At 48.5% G+C, this 23,998-nt stretch overlaps 1 protein-coding gene across 2 annotated transcripts in view; it reads right to left on the reverse strand.

Moving 5' to 3' along the window:
• BMP6 (bone morphogenetic protein 6) overlaps window positions 1-9,475 on the reverse strand; it is a 150,352-nt gene extending 140,877 nt beyond the window's left edge. For both annotated transcript variants that reach the window (XM_061398914.1, XM_061398913.1), the window contains exon 1: window positions 8,845-9,475. In XM_061398914.1, coding sequence (XP_061254898.1) covers window positions 8,845-9,460 — 616 coding nt within the window. In that variant the 5' untranslated portion in view covers window positions 9,461-9,475. The remainder of the gene's footprint in view (window positions 1-8,844) is intronic.
• Window positions 9,476-23,998: the final 14,523 nt, after the last annotated feature.

A 23,998-nucleotide genomic window follows, 5' to 3' on the forward strand; every position in this document is an offset into this window, starting at 1 on the left:
TTTTATTGATTTGCTTTTCCAGCTAAATGTACAGTTTCTCCACAGATTTTTAGGTGGAACTACTCCATATGATACCATAACCATGGACACATGTCATTAAACATTCATCCAAACCCAGAGAATGCAGAAGACCAATGGTGAGCAATAATGCAAACTATGGACCCTGCGTGATACTGTGTCCACGCAGGGTCATTGACTGGAAGCTGTGTACCAGTCTGGTGGGGAATGGTGGTCCTGGGAGGGGGTGTACGCATGAGGAGGTATGGGCATATGTAGGAAATCTGAGCTTTTCTCTCAGTTTTACTATAGACAGACTGTTCTAAAAAGTATTTTTACTGTGCAGGTTCTCTGCTACTTTGTTCTGATAGAGGTGTGTTTAATAACATCTGGGGGGAAGTGAGACTTTTAGTCCTTCATTGCGTAGTTTTCAAAGCTCTGTCTTTAGGGTATGTCAATTCGTAGATTGAAAGGGGACGTGGGGAGAAAGTAAGTGGTCTCAGAGACCAAGGTTGATTATAAAAGTCTCCCAGCCACATCACCATAGAAAATAACCCAGACGAGGCAGTGGTTAGTTCCTGCTCTCCCGATACGCGAGTCAGAATTTTCTGCCAGCCCGTGTTCGTGAACAGGAAGCCAACAAGACTGTAAACACAGGAACCCCCACCAACAGACACAGATGTGGAGGGCTGGAAGTTCCACCCTGGACAAGGTGAAAAGGCTAAGGGGCAGGGGAGTCGTAATAAAGCTGTCGGCTGGTTTCAAAGTTCGGCGGAGAGAGGGCTCCTGGGCTGTGCCGCCTGCCTGCTGAGAAGTCAGCCCACTCCTCCCCCCTCGGACTGCTCAGATGATGAGAAAACAATCTGAACATAAAGTCAGCACGACGGAGCAAGGACGTCTGAAGCGTGGGACAATCCCCGACCTATCTGGCAGGATCAGAAACCAAGGGCGTGTGCCCATGAACCCAAGGGCCAGGAAGGCTCTCCCACTCGGAACTAGAACCTCATTCTGCAAAAATGCTTGCAGGGGAGTCTTCGGCCCAGTCATCTGGGACTGGGTTGGAGATAACTGGACCGTGGGGACCCATCCAGGAATTACCTGATGCAATTTAGATAGCATCTCTATTATGGACCTAGTCTGCTTAATAATGGACATGGGCAGGGCAGGAAGAGAATCAGAGCCTGTGAACATCAGTAGAACAATGCTGCTCAGGGCAACGTGGTTTTCAGCTCATTTTTGGAGAAGAAAACAATTCTTTAAGGTCAACGGTCCTTCGGCATACCAAAGAAGAGGATATTTATAGAGATGCTTAGTTTTTGTTTTTCTTTTCTAAAAGCAGAGTTCTAGGAGAGAATGCTATCCACTAAAAGAAAATCCACAAAATTCCAGATCTGGGCTCCCCACCTCTTGCCCTGGGCTGCAGTCTTGCATGCTTTTAATTTCTCCTGAATTATCCACTCACGTCTGACCAACAACTCTATGGCCCTATTTCTCAGATGCTTTAGGCTCTCAGTGGTTCTGTTGGTCGTTCTTCAGCTTGAGACGCACTAGCAGTGAGGAGGAAGTGGGCCCAAGTACCTCTCACAAGTGTAACTACAAACAGAAGAGATGACATGAACCTTTCACGCTGTAAATTCTAGGACCTATGGACGACACAAATGGATCATCCCTAGCTGCCAATGGATAAAGGAAACCCAGCTTAAAAAAACACGTTGTCCACTGCTGGGCATGTTCCTCCAGAAAAGCAATGTCATGGAAGATAGCTCTGTGTCTCCAGCCAGCTCCAGGGTCTAGCTTCATAAGGAGGCTGAAATTCTACTTATTGACAGTGGGAAAAAATAATTGCAGAGCACAACATTTTCAAAACACTAGTAAGTGGAGCCAAAAAGTCCAATCAACTTCAGCAGACTACAATGTCTTATTTCTAAAGCTTGGAGGGGGTACTAAATTAGGAGTTTGGGATTAACATATATATGCAGCTGCTGCTAAGTCGCTTCAGTCGTATTGGACTCTGTGCAACCCCAGAGACAGCGGCCCACCAGGCTCCCCCGTCCCTGGGATTCTCCAGGCAAGAACACTAGAGTGGGTTGCCATTTCCTTCTCCAGTGCATGAAAGTGAAAAGTGAAAGTGAAGTCACTCAGTTGTGTCCAACTCTTCGCGACCCCATGGACTGCAGCCAACCAGGCTCCTCCGTCCATGGGATTTTCCAGGCAAGAGTACTAGAGTGGGGTGCCACTGCCTTCTCCGATATATATGCTACTATATATGAAATGGATAACCAATAAGGACCTACTGTATAGCACAGGAACATACTCGATATCTGGTAATAGCATGTTAGGGAAAAGAATCCAAAAAAGATACATGATACATATATATATGGATAACGGAATCATTTTGCTCTACAACTGAAACTAACACATCACTGTAAATCAACTATAATGAAAAAATTTTAAATAAATAACACAAAAATTAAAACTAAAAACCATTAAAAAACAGATATTACTGCAGTTTCAAGAATTTCTGGCATGCACTAAGACTGTAGAGGTTGATATATCCCCGGTTCTTTAACTAGCTTTCATGAAAACAAGACTGGCTTTCCTTCGCCTTGACACAAGTGTCACCACTATCCTAAATAGCTGGTAGGACTAGGGGCATTTTCTGGTCCCAAGTTTCCAGAGGACAAAAGGTGGAAGAGAGGGGAGCCAGGAGGTAAGAATATTATGAGAAAACGTGCTTACATAAAAGCAACTAGGCTGTCACGACGAAAACATAAATGAAGACAGCAGTACACACCAGCTCTTTGTGGGGAAAACAGAGGGGAAGAGAAGATGCCAGCCGCCCCCCACACCAGCCCCTGGGTGACACCACGCGGCCAGGACAGCTATGTCATCTGCCTGGGACAGGCTGGGTAGAGTGATGGTCAGCATGGGGGGGGAGGGGGAGGAAGGTTAATGTGTAACAGCTGTGTATACGCATGGGCCTCTCAAGGGCTCAGATCGTAGCAAGTGTCTACACTGGTTTCTACTCCTTTTACTCATACTTACGGAAGCTTGGACTACTCTGGAACACGATGATCTGATTAAAATATCGCCCACTTGTCTTCCCACTGCTGGAGGCATCAAAGGCGATGTCACAAATTTAGACAAGAGGAAAGACTGAAAAACTAGAATAAGGCTCAAATGGAAAAATTAAAAGTGCAATGTCTTCATATTAAGAAAAACAGAGCCTCCCATGGAATAATCCATTGTTAAACACAGGATGGTAAACAGGAGAGGGAAAAGTACCCAAAGCTGACTGGACCCAAGAAATGGTACTCGCTTTCCTAACTCAGCTTCATAAACAGACGGGAGAGAGGCAAAGACCAGAGCGACTGGTCATCTGAGACTCTCTGATATCCAGTATTCACCCTCTCACTCCCATATCTAAGCAAGTGTGTGAAACTCAACATTCAAAGTAGCCAAACTCTGAAGGTACGGGGCTGAAGCAATTACACGCTGAAGAAAGTGCTGAACTGTGGGGATTTTTTCACTGACACAGATGTTTATATCACTAGGGATCCTTCCTCTATGCGAATCAGAGTTAAGTTCTCAACAGAGGAACTAAAAATGACTCAACACATCTAAAAAGGATTTATACCCATTCTTAGAAGGACATTCAGAGGAAGCACCATCTGAGAGCTAAACAATGGTATCTGCTTGCCCTTTGATCCAAGTTTAAGAACATTTTGTACAACTTGGTTGAAATACCACTGAATTTCACATTTAGTATTTGAAATCTCTTTAGGGGACCATCCACTGCTTTTCTGAGCCACACTCCTGCAATCAAGTTCTTCAAACTATTTTTGCTGTGAATAGCTTGCAGGCATGGATTTATTTTCTCCTAACAAAAATCTTCCTAAACACAGGCAGCTTAAATGAAAAATAGGCCCACTGATCATATAAGAAAAAGACACTACAGTGTATCTGGTTACAAATCCAAGGAAAGAGTACTCCATTTTTCTTCCAATTTATGTTTCCCAAGAGTAATTTTGTTCAGAAGATTGCCAGTATTTTTAGTACAATAAGTTTCTTGTTACTGGTAGGAACACATGCTGATTCCTTTTTCTGACCATAATTTGAGTGGGTTTTTTTTTTTTTTTTCATTTTATCCTAGCATCTGCGGGCTTCCCTGGTGGCTCAACTGGTCAAGAATCTGCCTTCTATTCGGGAGACCTGGGTTCAATCCCTGGGTTGGAAGATCCCCTAGAGAAGGGAAAGGCTACCCACTCCAGTATTCTGGCCTGGAGAACTCCATGGACTGTATGGTCCATGGGGTCGCAAAAAGTTGGACACCACTGAGTGACTTTCACTAGCATCTGTAGATCAATACCTCATTAATTTAAAATAAAGTCTGACATGCAGAGATTTAACTAAAACTTTGCACTACTCTCAAACGTAATGCCTATTATGAATTAATATACACACAGGTAACTAATAGAAAGGTGTTTAATAAAGCCTGAAAATATGCATCAGATATCATGAATCTCAGACGCTGAGATTACCTGTCTTCACTTACCTCAAATGTTTTACTTAATAAAAATCATGTAGGTTCTTATTTTTCACCTGAAACCATCACAACATTGTTAATCAGCTATACCCCAATACAAAAAGTTAAAAAAAAAAATCAAGTAGGGATTTTCCTGCTGGTCCAGTGGTTAAGAATCCACCTGTCAACGAAGGGAACACGGGTTCGATCCCTCATCTGCGAGGATCCCGCATGCCTCAGGGCCACTAAGCCCGCTCGCCTGTGCTCTGCAACAAGCAACAGCGACCACTGCAATCAGAGGCCCCTGCACCAAAGAGACGCCCCCACTCACCGCAACTAGGCAAAGCCCATGTGAGGCAATGAAGACCCAGCTCAGCCCAGATAAATACGTTAAAGTTCATAAAAATCAGTATGCCACTTGTAAATGAGCTAAATAAAATCAGATATCCCCTAAGCAGATTCGTGAAATACGAATTTTACATGAATATGCCTACTTTCACTCCCTCTTGATTAAGCACCTTCAGTATGCTCAGCATTGTGTTAGGAACTTCGGTTACAACAGTGGATAAGCCTGGCTGCTTTCTGAGGCTGACATCCTAGAGTGGTGACAAACAAAATGAGTAAGCAAATTTTAAAAGAAAAAAAAACAGCACTCCCTGTGATAAGTGAAACCAAGGAAATCAACAGGGTACGGTGACCGTAAACAAGTGAGGGAAGGTGGGGGCCGCAGCAGTTCCTACCAAGTGGTTAGAGGAGGTTTCTTCTCAAAGGTGAGCTTTAAGCTAAGACCCGAGACAGTTCAGGATACTTCTCCAAGGTCACCACATTGGCAGGCTTGCTTCTCAGGCTGCCAAGACATTTTCAGCGCTAGGAAACAAGCAGGAAAAGGCACCCATGGCCGGGATTGAATGCAGGTTAACGAGCACTCAGCTTGCCTGGCGGGCACTCTGCACACCAGCCGGTTAGAACGAAAGAAGTTATACATCAACAGACTGCTCACCCAGAGAGTGTAAAGCCATCAACACAGACAGCAGCCAGATGACCAGCCTTGGGGACACGCAAAAGAAATGTATCCTGTTGATTCATGCTTCCTGATGATGCGTCTCTGACTGACAAGGCTCCAGGCCTTTTCAATGTATTTCATGAGTAAGTTACTCCTCTGTCCCAAGAGGATGTTTACAACGATGTAACACATTCCCTTAGACCTACAGTTTTTAATTTGTAACTTTCAGTTTGTAACTTACCTAACTCAGTAGGTATATAAGAACACTTTAAAATCCATCCTGCCACCTTCTGTAGGGTTCTTTTAGTCATGTAATACAGTAACTTAACACGCCGTTGACAGGGAGGAAGAAATCTGTGGATTGTCTCAACACCCTTAGAGAATCCACATTGCGAAACAATTACTGAGCTTCCCAGGTGGCGCTAGTGGTAAAGAACCCACCTGCCAACTCAGGAATCATAAGAGCCACAGGTTCCATCCCTGGGTCAGGAAGATCCCCTGAAGGAGGGCACGGCAACCCACTCCAATATTCTTGCCTGGAGAATCCCCATGGACAGAGGAACCCAGTGGGCTACAGCCCATAGGGTCGCAAAGAGTTGGACACAACTGAAGCGACTTAGCACAGCACAAGCAATTACTTCTTTCAAATGTACTGTCCTAATGGTCAAAGCTATGATAATCAGATTTCATCACATTTTTAGCCTCTCATAATAAAATCCTCCTTTCCTACTGCTAAATGGATTAATATTAAATAGCATTGCTTGAGTGGCAGGTGGCATGGCTTCTGACTTGGATTCAACTTACCTGGAAAGGTTTTCTCCTCTACCCATGTGGAGTCCAGAACCGGATCTACAGATAGCTATAACTTGCAATCACAAAGTCTAAGAAGGGCTTGGGGCAGAATTCCCTACCTAGGAGTCTCTTTTGTTTTGTAACAGCTGGTCCCTGGCCTGAAATGACACTATTATTGAGTTCTTTTAGAATTTTTCAGTGCTATTTTTTGAATCTTTAAAAATCTTTCTGAAAAATCCCTAGGGAGATACTATGTTAAACGGTTGCTTTCGCAGGATTAGAGTTGACAAACAGCTTCAAGCTTCAGAAGCCACGTGTACCTGTAGACCTGGAAAGCTCAGAAAAGCAAGGAGAGAGAACTTGGAGGTCACTAAACAGTGAATGTCAAACTTTACAAACTTGCCTCAGGCCAACGTACAATTTCAAATACCAGTGGTTCTCAGACATTGGAATCACCCGAGGATCTTTAAAAAACGCTGATATCCAGCTTTCAGCCACGCATTGATTTAACTGATGGGGGTACCACCTGGACATCTAGGCCTAAAAGCCCTCCAGGTGACTCATGCACAGCAATGTTTGGGAGCCACTGACATAAAGAAGCATTGCTGTTAACTGCTTTCTGGAGTGATCTGATTGCCTTCAGATACCAGGTGGTATCTCCCACGCCAGGGCTTCTGGACCGTGGCCACTAAGATTCTGACTTAACTGCTCTGGGGAGCAGCCCAGCATCACATGTGCCAGGTCGAGAACCACGACCTTAAGCCTAAGAACTGTTTTCTGGAAAGTGTGATACAACTGTCTCTGAAGAAGTCACAAGTGCTATTCTTCCCACTTTGTTCAAGTCGGGGATTACCCCCAAAAGGCAATGAAACATTTCTCCAAGGGAAGAAATTTAGGGGATTAGAGGGGGGGTAATGAGGACGAGGGCAGGGGATGGAATTTACTAAGAAGCAGCAGGGATGTTAGAATAAGGAACAGCGCTGGTGCCTCCCCGGTGCCCCAGCTTGACTGACTGGCTTGAGAATTTCCTTAGAATACTTCTTGGAGGTGGCTCCACCTTGGCTTTGATCCCAATAAATTGTGAAAACTCCTGTCCAATCAGAACCCGTGGCGCTGCAAGGAGCCAGACAGGCAGGCCTGGAGCCTCCAGTCCCTGTGAGATTCTGCGTCAGGAGTTTCCCAGGAGGATGCCTGCACCCCTCGGACGTCTGCGGTCTTGCTCCATACCCTCGGAACCCCGCCCCTCCGCCCCAGTCCTTTCTTCCCCCAAAGCTCAGCGGAGTTGATTCTCTCCTTGACAGACTTATAAAGGACTCGCTTAAGGGTTTTGACATGGGGATTGTCCTTAAAAGACGGACGTCTCCGACGTGGCTTGGAGACGCGGGTGCTGCTCTGGCAATGCCTGCAAACCCACTTCGGGGCCTGGGCAGAGCCGCGCGTCTCGCCCCGGAAGGGAAGTCCGCGGAGACCCACCCCACCGCGCGGCTGCGCCCGCTCCGGTCGTGGCTCCTGCGCCCCACTTCTCCCTGGCTAGAGCGCGGCCCCTACATCGCTGCGTCTACGCTGAGTCAGTTTATGAATGAAGAGGAGCACAGATCGGAGGCACAGATTCTGGGAAAAGTCCTCCTCACGCCGTTCTCATTTACAGATGCGAAGACGCGAGGGGGAAAAGCTCTGACTCGGTCCGGGTTTGCCACAGAACATTTGCGGCTGAGCCCGATTTAGCCGCCCTTGAATTTCCATTCTGTTGCCTGGCAACCGGTTCAGACCAGCTCCCGGCCCAACCCCAGCCCCCAACCCGCACCCTTTCTCTGCCCGTGCAGCTTGGGCCGAGCTGATCAGGAGTTCAGCCTTTGGGGGCTCGGGCCAAAGACATGTGAGCGAGGGTACTAGGGGAGCGACCCCAAGCCCGCGCGAGCCCAGCCTGGCCGGGGCTGGCGAGCCTCCCGCGGTCCTTTCGGGACTTCCTTGTGCATCCCTCTCCCCCCAGATCGGTGGACACTACTTAACCACAATCGTCAACTTTCCTTAAGTTCTCAGCTGCTCCGGGATTCTCTGAGATCCCGATGGGAGAACAGGCACTCTCAGAGTTGAGGACGCCGAACAAAACAGGAGGGGGAAAGTGTTGAAGCGCCTTCTCCGTCCCAGCTGGCCCCACTCGGGCCGGACTTTTTTGTCACAGTCGAGTTAACGGGGCCCGAGCCGGGCACCAATTGGGAAAAGCGCGGACTGTGCTCGGGCGGCTCGCGGAGACGCGCCAGCCAGCGCCGCATTCGCGGCCCAGTGCCCCAGCCGCCCCTGCGCCGCGGCGAGCAGCCCGGGGCTGGGAACTCACGTGCCGCCCCCTCTCCCGCCCCCGGGCCGCGCAGGTGGTGCGAGGGCAGCTGGCTGGTCCGCGCTTCCCCGCCTGGGCCCCCAGCGCCAGGGGCTCCTCCACCCTCTCACGCCCCGCGCCCAGGAGACTGGAAAGGGGAGGATGTTCTGGTCTTTACGCTACCCACCCACTCACCCCGCCCCCGATACTTACCCAGGTTCACAAAGCTCATGACCATATCGGCGTCGTTGAGGAAGGCGCTGTCCTGCGCGCTCGTCAGTGGGGACGCGCCGCCGCCAGGCCCGGTGGCCAGGAGGCTCCCGCTGCCGAGGGGGTGCGCGGCGCCCGGCGATGGGGACCGGGGCTGGGACGCGTCGGCCCCTCCGCGCTGCCCGGGCTGCCGCCTCTCCTCGTCCGAAGCCCCGTCCTCCTCGTCGTCGGCGGACAGGGCGTTGTACAGGTCCAGCATGAAGAGGGGCGCAGACTTCAGCCGTCCGGGCGGGGGCTCCCCGCGAGCTGGCTGCTGCTGCTGCTGCGGGAATACCGGGGGCTGCGGGAGGCCGTGCAGGGGCCGCGGCCGGTGCGGGAGCCCCAGCACCGACAGGATCTCTTTCTGCATCTCCCGCTTCTCGTGCGTCTTGAGCCGCCGGTACAGGAAGCCCGAGGAGGAGGTCTGCGGCGGGGGTGGCCGCTCCTCGTGGCCCGGGTTCCCGCCGTCCCCCAGCAACGCCCCCCCGGCTGCGGCGGCGGCGGGCAGGGGCGGGGGCCCGCAGAAGCTGCACAACAGCCCCCACCACCAGCACAGCCACTGCGCCGTCCGCCCCAGCATCCCCGCCGGGCCGGGCGGGCCCCGCGGGCCCCGCGAGGCGTGGAGCGGCGGAGCGAGGCCGGAGCGCGGCCGCGGTGGCCCTTGGCGTGAACAGCTCCCCCCGCCACCTCTCGGCGGGCTCGCTTCCCCTTCCCGGCCTCAGTCCTTATCTCTCATGGTTCTCTGGGGCGCCCCCAGTTGCCCGGACTGGAAGGGAGGCGGAGGGGGCGCGATCCCCTCCGCAGAACCACTGGAGGGGCAAGGGGAAACCCCGCACTCCCGCGGAGGTCTCCGGAGGCGCAAGGTCCAGGCCAGGTGCGTCCGAGTCCGGGCCGCGCTGCGGCGGGCGTCCTCGCCCCTGGGCGAGTCAGGGGGCAGTTACTTTAGGGTTCAGCTGCCGGCGCACAGCCCTCCCGGGGCGGCTCACCAGCGTCGGGGGATGCCCGGCATCGCCCCCGCGCACGCCTGCGCCTTGCTCGCGCGGCCGCCGTGAAGTGCCCCAGCCGGAGGGCCCCGGCCGTGGCGACAAGGCGTCCCAAGGTGCCAACCCTCTCGGCAAGGCTTGAACTTCCTTCTCTCTCACAAACTCCGCGCCCCTCGGTCTCCGGATCGCTCTCGAGATCTTGGCGCGCTGCTCCCCTGCCCGAGCGCAGGCGGTGAGGATCCTGCTCTCCGTTCCGTGCTGACTCGGCTGCCCCCACCCCGGCCTAACCCCGGTTCGCAGAAGGGATGGGAGGGACGCGGGCCGGGGCGCGGAGCGGCGGCGGCGGTGGCGCCGGAGTTCGCAGGCTACCGCCTCTCGGAGCCGCGCTGCCCGCAGCGGCCAACGTGGGCTTTCTGGTGCGCCTCTCGCCCAGGTACCGCACTCCAGCCCCCGGGACGCCCCGCCCCCCTGGAGATGGACAGGCCGGCCGCCAATGGGGAGGCGCGCCTCGTCGGTATTTAAATGGGCCCGCCCCCTTCTTGCACCCTCCCTCTCCCGGGAGGCGGCGCCTCCGCCGAGGGTAGGTTTCAAGTGTAGAGAATTCTCGCAGGCGTCCCAGGAGCAGCGACTCAGAAAGGCAACCAGATCATCGGTAGGGAGAACGATCTGATCAGAGCCCAGTGGAAACCTTGCTCTTTTACGATTCCATAAAAGGCCTAAACTGATGTTTTTAACTAAATAAAAGTAAAGTCAGCTGTTAAATCAGTGTCACCTGACTCAGCTGAGGAAGAATAGAAAAATGATGCTTTTCCCATTCCTTCCTTATTTTCTCTAATTGATGTAATGTAGTCATTTAACAGTCACGTGGCTTCTCCAAGACAGCTGCTGGGACTTGGGGCACAGCTGCGGAGAAGCTGCTCCCAAAAGCCACAAAGAGGGTCACGTATAAGCCAAACCCTTCGTCCAGAGGGCTTGGGCCGAAGTATTTTTATTTATTTCTTTATTTGGGCTTCGGCTTTGCTTCTTAGGGGCTTCCCTAGTGGCTCGGTGACGAATCTGCCTGCAGTGCCGGAGACCCAGGTTGGACCCCTGGGTTGAGAAGATCCCCTGGAGCAGGGGATGGCAACCCACTCCAGAACTCTTGCTTGGAGAATCCCATGAACCGAGGAGCCTAGCAGGCCACAGTCCATGGGACCAAAAGACTAGGAAACAAATTAGCGACTTAGTACTGGCACTTCACTTCTTAAGCTAGCCCCCAAAAGAAAGCCGGTGTATTCAGATCCTAAAATAGAAAAACGCACCCCCACCGCCATCTTCTTGGAAAGGTTTCAGTGCTTCTCCAGTTTGTCTGTTAAGGTTGCACCTTAATGTATTGAAATGCACTCTAGTTCACATGAAGCAAGATCAGTAAAACTTGAGGTAGTACAGGTAATTTCAATAACTGTAGGGGCTTGGCATGTTCCCATTATAGACAGGGCCCTGAAACTCTGGTTGCTGGGAACATTAGACAAGATCAAGCACATAAAACACGTTATAATTTTATGGCAGGCTCACTTCTCAGTTAAAGACACTGCCCCTCCATCCAAACACCACCCCCACCATCTGCCATCCAGGAAGCAAATTCATTTGCTCTTCCCATCCAGAAATGCCAGTTATTGCTGCATCTTAGAAGGAAGTTCTTGTAAAACATTTTAATCTTTTATCTACCTGGTTGAAAACATGTGCCTTAGAAATCAATACTGACCTGGCTGCCTTGGTTCACAGAGTCCAAGGCATTTGGGAGCCAGACCAACCAAATACATAGAGCCTTATAGGATCTGTGATCTTAAGGGACCATGAGGTTTCTGCTGATTCAAGCCTTATAAGCATTTTTACTTTGTTTCATAGAATCTGTTTTGAATGGGTAAATGTTTTTACCTCCCATCACCCCACCACTCACTGGATTGCTCTTATCTGTTGTCCTGTTTCAGCCCAGACACACTAGTCTTTAGGACAGACTTTGGTTTTACAAATGTCCTATAGCCATTGCTCTCAGGCAAGACAACATCAGCCACACTGACAACCAATCTCTAACCATCTGCAGGTGTTGTTTTCACCTGAAAAGAGGAACACATCACTCCCTTGGTCTGGGATTCCAGGCCCCTTAGAATTCAAGAGCCTCCATCTCCCTCTTTCTTCTGCTGGGACCTGTCAGCAGCGTGAAGTCGTTGCAGTGCAAAATATTGCAGCCCCCAAGAGCTCTGATCAGAAGATCCGAAGTCTAAGCAAGTATATGTGGGCTTCCTCCTTTCTCGAACCCAGTCACGCCTTCTTAAGATTTCTAGTGAGACACGAGAAGAGTGAAGCAGCTCCAGCCTGTCAGGGCAGTGGGGAAAGCCCTGGAAAACCAAAGAACCCTGAGCATAGGGCACTTTGGGAGGCCTGTGCCCTTCAACACACAAAAGCAGACCATGACCCGTCTATTGTACACGCACCTTTTACATGAGCCAGAGGAGAACTCACGCAAGCTCACCACTGTCTCCTTTTCTCAGATACTTGGTAAGAGATAGGTGGATCTGTGTGACCTGGGTCTAAAACAGCCCTTAGTGATTTGTAATCAACATCTGTGCAGCAACCCTGACTCAGTTCTGCCATGGGCTCCACCAAGAAGTACTCTCAGGTCCTGTTGTGAGATGCTAGAAAAAAGGGGGTGCCTCCCAATGACAAACACAAGAGCACACGACTCTCTTAAGAGCCAGAGGGGAAACATATGACGTGAGATATGACAATGGTCATAAAGACGGTGACATTTGACCAAGGACCACAGGACAGGATGCGCTCTCCTCACATCTCCACCGCCCCCTACATGTGCATATGTGTCAGAAAACACTCAAACATGGCCTTGGATCCGTTAAGGGAAAGAGGTATGAAGAGATATGATTCTGAAATTTTCATACAGTCAAAATTGGGACCACTGCTTCTTCAAGCCAATCTCAACTCCAGGTGGATAAGGGACGCCAAACCACCACCTCACTCCCTCCCTGCTAATCTGACCCCTGTCCATCACCCACTCCAACCCTCCTCCAGAAGTCCCAGGACTAGCGGCTGGGCAAAGTCCTGATGTGATTCAGGAGGGATGGAGGAAGGGCCAGGAACGGGTCTGCCTCTCAGGGTCGGCTGGGCTGTGTGATGGAGGGAAATCAGAGGGAGCTTCGCCCCCTGCAGGACACCAGAGTATCACCGCCCCTCTGCTCTGTGGGCCTGGCCCGGCTTCATCAAGTTCTCTGCAATTCTCCAGAACATCTGGGTGGAAAGACAAGGAATTCGGTCAAGAAGCCGGATGTGGAAGCCAATCCATATCAAACATCTGGCGGCTTGGCTGACATTTCATGCAGATGGCCTTCCGTTTTCTGGAGGAGGTTGCCAGTCCCAGCCCTGCCCACAAAATAGGGGACTGAGGAACCCCTGCCGAAAAGCAAAGGATTGCCCTGTGCCTTTGGTGACACGGGGGTAGGATGGGAATCCTGTACCCAGGGGTCTGTCAGGGCACAGGGTAGGTCACAGGACAGAGTGTTTATGAGACCAGTTACCCATGTTCCTTTCATGTTATGAGGATTTCCAGTTTACATTTATGACACACGTGACCAAATAATTTCTATTTTAAAAAGATGCTGCTATTAATTTGGTACATCAAATATTCTATACTCTATGCTTTCCTTTGAATTATATTATTAGCAATAAACTGCAGTTGCAGTCTTTGATTTGTGTACTAAATCATACTGGGCCCCTCTCAACTGACTTTCTTTTGCAAGATGTAAGTAGCTGCTTTTAGAATTAATCTAACATAGAAGCATTGTAAGCTACGCTGCTCTTGTGTTTAAAAGCCTGAGGTCTGGTCGCCTGGAATCCTTGGGCAGCTCCACTTAAAATACTACATTTTTATCTTCTACCTCCCTGTAAGGATTTGAGTATTTCTTAACTTGAATTTCTCAATATAATAATTTGCTCAGACTTTCAAAATGTCAATTTGGAGTTGCGTGAAAAGGAAATATGGTAAGTAAATGTTTGCAGAGTATGAGAAATGAGAATTTGAGAGTTAAATAAACATTGCTTCTGAAAGCTACACCTGTAAGGCAGCCTTCAAAATACAGGTCTCATCCAGAGGTCTGTGGCAACACTCGCATTCACTCACACTTTCCTTTTACTGTCAACTATTCAAAAATGCTGGGCATTCACACTTCAAAATATCATGCGAGCCATCATATTTTCCTACTCATGAAGGACATCTGGTGGCAAAGTGAAAAACTAATACATAAATCTGTTTCCAGAGAAATTTTCCACACTGTAACCCAAGCAGCAAACCTGTTACTTGTGTGTGTGTGCCTCAGACTTTTCTCACCAGCTCACATCTTTATCATCCAAGGATTTAGACGGGTTATGTTGTATCAAGCCACAGAATCTTTAGAAACATCCATAAGATTCATTTTTGAAATGTTCATTGGTTAACTGACATGGGCAGACTAAACTTTAATTATTTTTATTTTAACTGAGTTAAACAATGCTTAACACAGTCCCATGACTAGCTCTACTATCCCTGGAGTCTGGTTCCAAGAAATCACTGAACATTAAGTCCCACTGGGCGGTGCCTGAGGTCTCTGAGCTCCACCCGTCTGTGGTTCCCTCTGGATGTGTCCCTTGGGTGTCAACCAGGAGGTCCCGTGAAAATATGACATGATTTTACTCCCAATCCTTTTCACTGGTAGAGCTGTAAGCAGTGATGTGGGGGCGGGGGGCAGGGAAAACCACACTGTACTGGGTAAAATCAGGTTAAAATGAAAATCAAGGCCATCTTTGAAAGAGGACGAGGAAGTCTGAGATGTGTACCAATGGGAAAGCACATGTTGACACTAACTGGGACTGTTGTTTAGTTGCTCCGTTGTGATCGACTGTTTGCAACCCCATGGACCGTAGCCCACCAGGCCCTTCTGTCCATGGGATTTCCCAGGCAAGAATACTGGAGTGGGTTGCCGTTTCCTTCTCCAGGGGATCTTCCCATCCCAGGGATCAAACCCACATCTCCTGCATTGGCAGGCAGATTCTTTACCACTGAGCCACACAGGAAACTTGATACTAATTACCCAGCCTGTATTCATTCATTCATTCATCTGACAAATATTTGAATGACATATATTGAACAGCCACATGTGCCAGGCTCTGTTCAAGGTTTGGGGACACCAAAGAGTCAGATTTTAGAAGGAGAAGATTGACAATAAACAGAATAACTAAGAAAATATATTCAGGTAGGCAGGCTATTGTCTCTGTGATTTCTTTTTTTCGCTCTCAGTATTCCACCTGTGAGTATGTTTCTGTACACTGCAGAGGGGACTTTGCAGACAGAATTAAGTTTGCTAAGCAGAAAGTAGGAAGAGTATCCTGTAGTAACCAGGTGAACCCAATGTAATCACAGGGGTCCTAAAAAGCAGAAGAGAGGGCTTCTTCCCTGGTGGTCCAGTGGTTAGGAATCCACCTTGCAATGCAGGGGACACCAGTTTGATCCCTGGTCCGGGAAGATTCCACAGAGCAACGAAGCCTGTGCGCCCCAATGACTGAAGCCCACACACTGCAGCTACTGAAGCCCAAACACCTAGAACCCGTGCTCCACACAAGAGGAGCCACTGCAATGAGGAGCCCGCACGACGCAGGGAAGAGCAGACCCCTCTTGCCACAACTAGAGACAGGCCTGAGTGCAGCAATGGAGGCCCAGTGCAGACTAAATAAATACTAAAATAGATACATAAATCTTTATTTATACAAAGAGCAGAAGAGGGAGGAAGATGAAATAGAGCAGCCTGCAAGGGACTGGCACCGCCTTGCTGGCTTCGAAGGTGAAAGAGCCAAGAACCATGGGCACAGGCGCCTCTAGAAACGAGGGCAGGTCTCAGGCGACAGCAAGAACAAGAATCTAATTCTGGTTTCTGTCAGCAACCTGAATGATCCTGGGCGCGGTTCTCACCCAGAGACTCCAGGAGGGAGCCCTGGGTAGCTGGGTCCTTGATGTCAGCCTTGGGGTTGGGCGGGGGGGTACCCCAGAGCAGAGGAACCAAGCCCACCAACAGCCCACCTACACAACTGTGAAGGTAATAAGTTTGTGCGGCTTTAAGCCACTGATGCTGTGGAATTTTCTCTCACGACAACAGGAAACTAGAAAGTATGTAGTACAGTGACAAGGGCTGTGGGAAAAACCAGACAAGGGAGAGGGCGTGGGGAGCGGGGACGGCAAGGAAAGGCTTCATCGAGAAGGGAACCCTTGAGTCTGGACCCAGCAGAGGAAAAGAGAATCAGCCTTGAGGCTCTCTGGGTGAAGAGATTTCGGGGCAGTGGGGAAACGGGACGTGCAAAGGCCCTGAGGCAGGGGCATGCCTGTTGTGTCTGAGCAAGAACAAGGAGGCCAACAAGGCCAGCCCAGAGGAGAGAGGGGATGACAGTGTAAAACTGCGTCAGGTCCTCAGGGCTCAGTGGAGGCGCAGACATAGGGAACAGACTTACGGACACAGTGGGGGAAGGACAGGGTGGGACGAACGGAGAGGGTAGCGTTGACGCCTGTACATTACCAGGTATAAAAGAGACCGCCAGTGGGAATTTGCTGTACGATGCAGCGTGCTCATGCCCAGTGCTCTGTGGCAATCTGGGTGGGGGGATGGGGCGGGGGGTGGGAGGAAAGTTCAGGAGGGAGGGGACACATTTACTCCTGTGGCTGATTCATATGGACAGATGGCAGAGACCAACACAACCAGGTAAAGCGATTATCTTCCAATTAAAAATACATACAATTTCGTAAAACTCCAAAAACAAATACATCAGAACCCCAAGGAGGTGCTATTTGTAATGGCAATGGGCCTGATCACTTTCATCCATCTCTTTTCTCTCTTTTTCAGATGGGGTGAACTCTGCTGTATGTCCTGCAGCTCAAAGACTCTATCATCTCCACTCTACCAGAGCCCATCTGGTAAGTTTTTTTATTTCGGTAATTGTATTCTTTCCATTTGGTTCTTTTTTTTTTTTATAACGTCTGTTTCTTTGCTGAGATTTTCTGCTTTTTCATTTATTTCCAGGGAATTTGTAATTGACTGTGGAAGCATTTTTCAGGACAGCTGCTTTTACAGCCTTGATGATTTGGGTGAGATGAGGTCATCTGACATCTGAGTGATCCTTGAGGTGGTGCTGGTCAGTAAGTTGGGGCTTTCTTGATTCTTGGCCTGGCAGGTGGTTTGGGGGATTTTGAACAGGTTTTCTGTGGGTCTTTGTTTGTTTTGGTGTATTTTTGTTTTGCATCCTGGGCACTCTATTCTGTCTTCAGTCTCTGTGCGTGCGCACTAAGTCACTTCAGTCATTCCCTGGACTGTGGCCTACGGACTGTAGTTCGCCAGGCTGCTCTGTCCATGGGATTCTCCAATCAAGACTACTGGAGTGGGTAGTCTTGCCCTGCCCTCCTCCAGGAGATCTTTTCAATCCAGGGATCAAACCGGCATCTCTTATGTCTCCTGCATGGGCAGGTGGGTTCTTTACCACTAGCGCCACCTGGGAAGCCCACGAGGCTCTGGGTCCTACTTACGTCTTTTATCAGGCAGTTGCCCTGCCTAGGTCTAGCAGGCAGGAGCTGGCCTCCTTTTGTAGGCATGGCTGGTTCCAATGGCAACTTAGTTTTCAGAGGCTTTGTGGTATCATCATCATCTGCATGGTTTCTCCGGTGCTGTTGGAGTGCCCTCATCCGTGTTAGCGCTGCCTGAAGGGCCAGTCTTCCCCATACAGACCCCTGGGTGTCTCTCTGCGGGGCGAGAGTCCTTTGGAGACAAGGAATCTCTCTTAGAGTCAACTTTTAGATACCCATATACTAATGATCCGGAGAAGGCAATGGCAACCCACTCCAGTACTCTTGCCTGGAAAATCCCATGGACAGAGGAGCCTGGTAGGCTGCAGTCCATGGGGGCGCCAAGAGTCGGGCTCGACTGGGCGACTTCACTTTCACTTTTCACTTTCCTGCATTGGAGAAGGAAATGGCAACCCACTCCAGTGTTCTTGCCTGGAGAATCCCAGGGACGGGGGAGCCTGGTGAACTGCTGTCTATGGGGGCTCACAGAGTCAGACACGACTTAAGCAACTTAGCAGCAGCAGCAGCATACTAGTGATCTGCAGTCAAATGTTGGTTCCAGGACGGTTCCCACCAACGATTGCATGAGTCATTTTTATTGTTGTCATTGTGATATGAAGTCGGTGATTTAATTGATTTTAACAAATTCCATATAGTCACAAACACAAATAAAGGTAGCTTAATTAAAACACAATTAAGGACAAAATAGGAAGGACTTCCCTGGTGGTCCAGCGGTTAAGAATCTACCTGCCAATACACGGGACACAGGTTGGATCCCTGATCCCAGAAGATTCCGCATGCCGTGGGGCAACTAAGCCTGTGATCCACACCTACTGAGCCTGTGCGTCTAGAGCCTGTGTTCCTCAACAAGAGAGGCCACTGCAATGAGAAACCCAAGCGCCGTAACCAGAGAGTAGCCCCCACTCCCCGCAACTAGAGAAAGCCCACGTGCAGCAACAAAGACCCAGTCCAGTTCAGTTCAGTTGCTCAGTCGTGTCCGAATCTTTGCGACCCCACGGACTGCAGCACACCAGGCCTCCATGTCCATCACCAACTCCTGGAGCAGCCAACAAATAAAGAAAGAAATATTTTCTTTAAAAAAAAAAAGGAAAATCAAAAATTACTAGATTGGAACCAAGTCATCAGGCAGGTATCTAAAATCATAACAGAAATTAAGCACTGTATTTAGCTCAGAGATGCCTCGGGGGCAAGACAAAAATGGAAATGGTGGGTTATATTGTTCTCAGAGTCGAGTAGAAAAATGCAATGGTATCTGGAGAAAATTTTCCTGCACTGAATCCTCGGAGGCCTTTTTAATGTAGTTCCTTCTAGAAATCACTCCTCTGCCTGTTGATGACTGTATGCTCATTTCTCCTTTGACGGAATAAGCCAAATCTGCTCCAGTAAGATTTGTACTTTATATTCCAAAAGCAAGCAGGCACTGCTGTTTGGGATTCCGTGTGGGGTTTTGTATGGCGTCTGAAACGCACCAGGGAGTTACTGCTGCTGCTGCTGCTCAGTCACTTCAGTCGTGTCTGACTCTGTGCGACCCCATAGACGGCCTCCCTCCAGGCTCCCCCGTCCCTGGGATTCTCCAGGCAAGAACACTGGAGTGGGTTGCCATTTCCTTCTCCGATGCATGAAACTGAGAAGTGCAAGTGAAGTCGCCCAGTCGAGCCCGACTCTTGGCGCTCCCATGGACTGCAGCCGACCAGGCTCCTCCATCCATGGGATTTTCCAGGCAAGAGTGCTGGAGTGGGGTGCCATTGCCTTCTCCGCTAGCAGTGTGCAAAGAAATCGTGTCTACGTTTGAGTACAATTTCTACAAGTATTTTTCCACGACAAGAATGCAGGAAAGGGCAGAAATTTCAAACACACCTGAAGTACTTTTACCCAGTATGTTTCTTGTTAAAGAATCACTGAAGTGCATGATTTCTATACACCCTGACCGCTCTGTGTTTACAAAGCCAACAGCCCACGCAGGCCCCTGGCTACCTATGCTCACGTGACGAGATTGGGGAACAAGAGGTCGATGAAAGATCTTGCCGAACAAAAAATTTTCACCAAATCTCATGCAGAGGCTAGTGAATTTACCCTGTAAGCAACTGAACTAGGGTGGTAGACAGAGCAAGTCACAAATCAATGAATTTTCAGTCGCCCTCCAGATACGCAGCCTGGTTAGTGCGGGCAACAATCACCACATCTCACTGTTACCTGGTCTGAAATCAAGACTGTAAGCTTTTTTTCATCCCAGCCCTTAGCACAGTGCCGGGCACATAGTAAGGTGCTAAGTCAACATTTATTCAGTGATAGAATTTTATTGGTTAACAGCTTGGGTGGGAAAAGAGAATGCCTGAGACATTCTCCCATCACACGCTTTCTCTACCATGAGAAGATCTCAAAACATAAGAAATTATGTGCATTCATAATAGTTAAACTAAACTGTAGCCAACGATAATAAATATTACACTATTCACTAAATATAAGCAAAATGTCAGAGCTTTAAGACAACATGATTCTCTTCCCACACAGACATTAGCATGGGATCACCAAAGCTAATTTTAGCAATCACCTCTACTCCTTAAATGTGTATAAATCACACTCATAAAAATGAGACTTTCATACAGAAATAAAACTAAAATTTGCCAATACACCTCAGAGTAAAAATGTTATTTAAGGATTAGTAAAACATTTATTTTCCTAGCATGTGAATAGGACACTTGTTCTCCTAATTTTCCTTCACGTCCCTCACCAGAACTGAAGCTTCTGACATCTGGAACAGATTCTTTCAGATGCACACATACACCTGTTTCAAATTCAGACGCCCCAGAATCAATGCAAAAAGAGACCTTCCAGACAACACCAGTGGGTCAGGCCTCCTGTCAACCATGCACTTGGCTAAGGAAAGAAAGCCGTCTCTCCCCGCCATGAGACGGGAGCGGAAGGGGAGATTTTGTAAATGCTGCTGTACTCTGCTTGATCCCTCAGTTGTGTCTGACTTTTTGCAACTCCATGGACTATAGCTCGCCAGGCCCCTCTGTCCATGGAATTCTCCAGCAAGAATACTGGAGTGGGTTGCCAGGTCCTCCTCCAGGGGATCTTCCCAACCCAGGGATCGAACCCAGGTCTCCCGCATTGCAGGCGGATTCTTTACCTTCTGAGCCACCAGGGAAGCCCATTCAATTAATGAAATGACCGCATTATCACTTACAGGCTCATGGAAGCATGGGGTTCACAGTAAGCCTTTTACTGTAATTACCTTAGTTCTAGGTCCTTTTCTCTTTTTATCAGAGAAACTCAAGACACATTCTTTTCAAGACTGCTGTGTTCTAGTTATGCAAGAATCAGTGCTAGAGGGCACTTTCCTCGTGGTCCAGTGGTTAAGACCTTGAGCTCCCAATACAGGGGGCCAGGGTTCAATCCCTGGTCAGGGAACTAAGATCCCATATATTGCAGCAAAGCATGCATGCTGCAACAAAGACCAAGAGCAGCCAAAATAATTAAATAAAATTATATACATATATATAAATATATAAAAATCAGTGCTAGAAACCCACTGTACAACCTAATGCCTCTGGTTAACCATACCTCTGTCTGTTTGTGTGTGTGTGTGTGTGTGTGTGTGTGTGTGTGTTGTGCTTAGTCGTGTCTGACTCTGCAACACCATAAACTGTCACCTTCCAGGCCCCTCTGTCCATGGGGATTACCCAGACAAGAATACTGGAGTGGGTTACCATTGCCTACTCCAGGGAATCTTCCCGACCCAGGGATCAAACCCAGGTGCCCCAGGTCTCCTGCATTGGCAGGCAGATTCTTTGCCTCTGAGCCATCCGGGATTTCCTTAACCATACCCTCAGTTCAGTTCGGTCGCTCATTCGTGTCCGACTCCTTGCAACCCCATGAATCGCAGCACGCCAGGCCTCCCTGTCCATCACTAACTCCCAGAGTTCACTCAGACTCATGTCCATTGAGTCAGTGATGCCATCCAGCCTTCTCATCCTCTGTCATCCCCTTCTCCTCCTGCCCCCAATCCCTCCCAGCATCAGAGTCTTTTCCAATGAGTCAATTCTTCGCATGAGGTGGCCAAAGTACTGGAGTTTCAGCTTCAGCATCATTCCTTCCAAAGAAATCCCAGGGCTGATCTCCTTCAGAATGGACTGGTTGGATCTCCTTGCAGTCCAAGGAACTCTCAAGAGTCTTCTCCAACACCACAGTTCAAAAGCATCAATTCTTCAGTGCTCAGCCTTCTTCACAGTCCAACTCTCACATCCATACATGACCACAGGAAAAACCATAGCCTTGACTAGATGGACCTTTGTTGACAATGTAATGTCTCTGCTTTTGAATATGCTATCTAGGTTGGTCATAACTTTCCTTCCAAGGAGTAAGTGTCTTTTAATTTCATGGCTGCAGTCACCATCTGCAGTGATTTTGGAGCCCCCCAAAATAAAGTCTGACACTTTCCCCATCTATTTCCCATGAAGTGATGGGACCGGATGCCATGATCTTAGTTTTCTGAATGTTGAGCTTTAAGCCCACTTTTTCACTCTCCTCTTTCACTTTCCTCAAGAGGCTTTTGAGTTCCTCTTCACTTTCTGCCATAAGGGTGGTGTCATCTGCATATCTGACGTTATTGAGATTTCTCCCGGCAATCTTGATTCCAGCTTGTGTTTCTTCCAGTCCAGCATTTCTCATGATGTACTCTGCATAGAAGTTAAATAAGCAGGGTGACAATATACAGCCTTGACGTACTCCTTTTCCTATTTGGAACCAGTCTGGTGTTCCATGTCCAGTTCTAACTGTTGCTTCCTGACCTGCATACAGATTTCTCAAGAGGCAGGTCAGGTGGTCTGGTATTCCCATCTCTTTCAGAATTGTCCACAGTTTATTGTGATCCACACAGTCAAAGGCTTTGGCATAGTCAATAAAGCAGAAATAGATGTTTTTCTGGAACTTTCTTGCTTTTTCGATGATCCAGCGGATGTTGGCAATTTGATCTCTGGTTCCTCTGCCTTTTCTAAAACCAGCTTGAACATCAGGAAGTTCACAGTTCACGTATTGCTGAAGCCTGGCTTGGAGAATTTTGAGCATTACTTTACTAGCATGTGAGATGAGTACAATTGTGCGATAGTTTGAGCATTCTTTGGCATTGCCTTTCTTTGGGATCGGAATGAAAACTGACCTTTTCCAATCCTGTGGCCACTGCTGAGTTTTCCAAATTTGCTGCAAATTTGGAAATCCCCATGGACAAGGGGCCTGGAAGGTGACAGTTTATAGTGTTACAGAGTCAGACACGACTAAGCACAACACACACACACATACAAACACACAGAGGGTATGGTTAACCAGAGGCATTAGGTTGTACAGTGGGTTTCTCGCACTGATTTTTATATATTTATATATATATATATATGTATATAATTTTACTTTTATTTAATTACTTTGGCTGCTCTCGGTCTTTGTTGCAGCAAACCATACCCTATCATGCACTTAAAGTTTTACTGAGGATAGATCTCATGGTCTGTGTTCTTACCCAGAAAAGGAAAGGAAGAATGTATGGAAACTTTTGGAGGTGGTGGAAACGTCTTTGACCTCGACTGTGGTGAAGTTTCCATTGGTGTCTGCACGTGTCCAAACTCATCGAACTGCTTATACTGAATAGGTGCAGCTCTGTGTAGGCCAGCTATACTTCAAAAAAGCTGGTTTTTTCAAAAGTGATCTGAATGATATGTTGAGACATATCAGACAGGATCGTGAGGAATTCAGACCATCAAAGGATAAAGGATAAACCACCCCAAAGGGTTTGAACCAAGGAAAACTGACTCTGATACTGTATTTTAAGCTATTTAATAGGCTGCTTTGCAGAGCATAAAAATAGGAAGGCCCAGAGGGGAATATTGAGGTAAGCCAGGTAAGCTGCACCCAAATTTGTGACCTATGGAAACTGTGAGATAATAAATGTTTGTTGTTTTCAGCTGCTAAATGTTGAGGCGATCTGTAGCAACAGAAAACTAAAATGGAGAAGAATGTGAGGAACAGAAATCTTGATCAAAAGAAAGCTAGAGAACTATGGTTAGGATTGACAGTGTTAAGTAACCAACTTCCTGAGACACCTCAACTCAACGGGGTCAAAATGTAAACCATCTTACATTTGTCCAGCCTTATGCCTTCCACTGTTCTCTGTCCAGTCCCCATTGGCCCTTCCTTAACACAGCTGCGCAGATTTCGTCACTTGCCACTCACTTTCAGTTGAGAAGCTCACACAGTTTAGCACTTCAGCGTCTTTACTAAAAAATGTCAAGCTAAGATTTTGAAGGAGCATCCCACACCCATTATTGGATCCACAGTCTGCATAACCAGTGGTCAAAACCTTACAATAATGTTTCACCAATCTTATGGTTACCGAAAGGGGAAGAAGGGAGGGATAAATATTAGGAGGCTGGAATTAACATATACACGCTACTGTGCATAAAAATGGGCTTCCCCATTGGCTCAGCGGTAAAGACTG

Source organism: Bos javanicus, chromosome 23, assembly GCF_032452875.1.
Source record: "Bos javanicus breed banteng chromosome 23, ARS-OSU_banteng_1.0, whole genome shotgun sequence".
NCBI classification, from domain to species: Eukaryota; Metazoa; Chordata; class Mammalia; order Artiodactyla; family Bovidae; genus Bos; species Bos javanicus.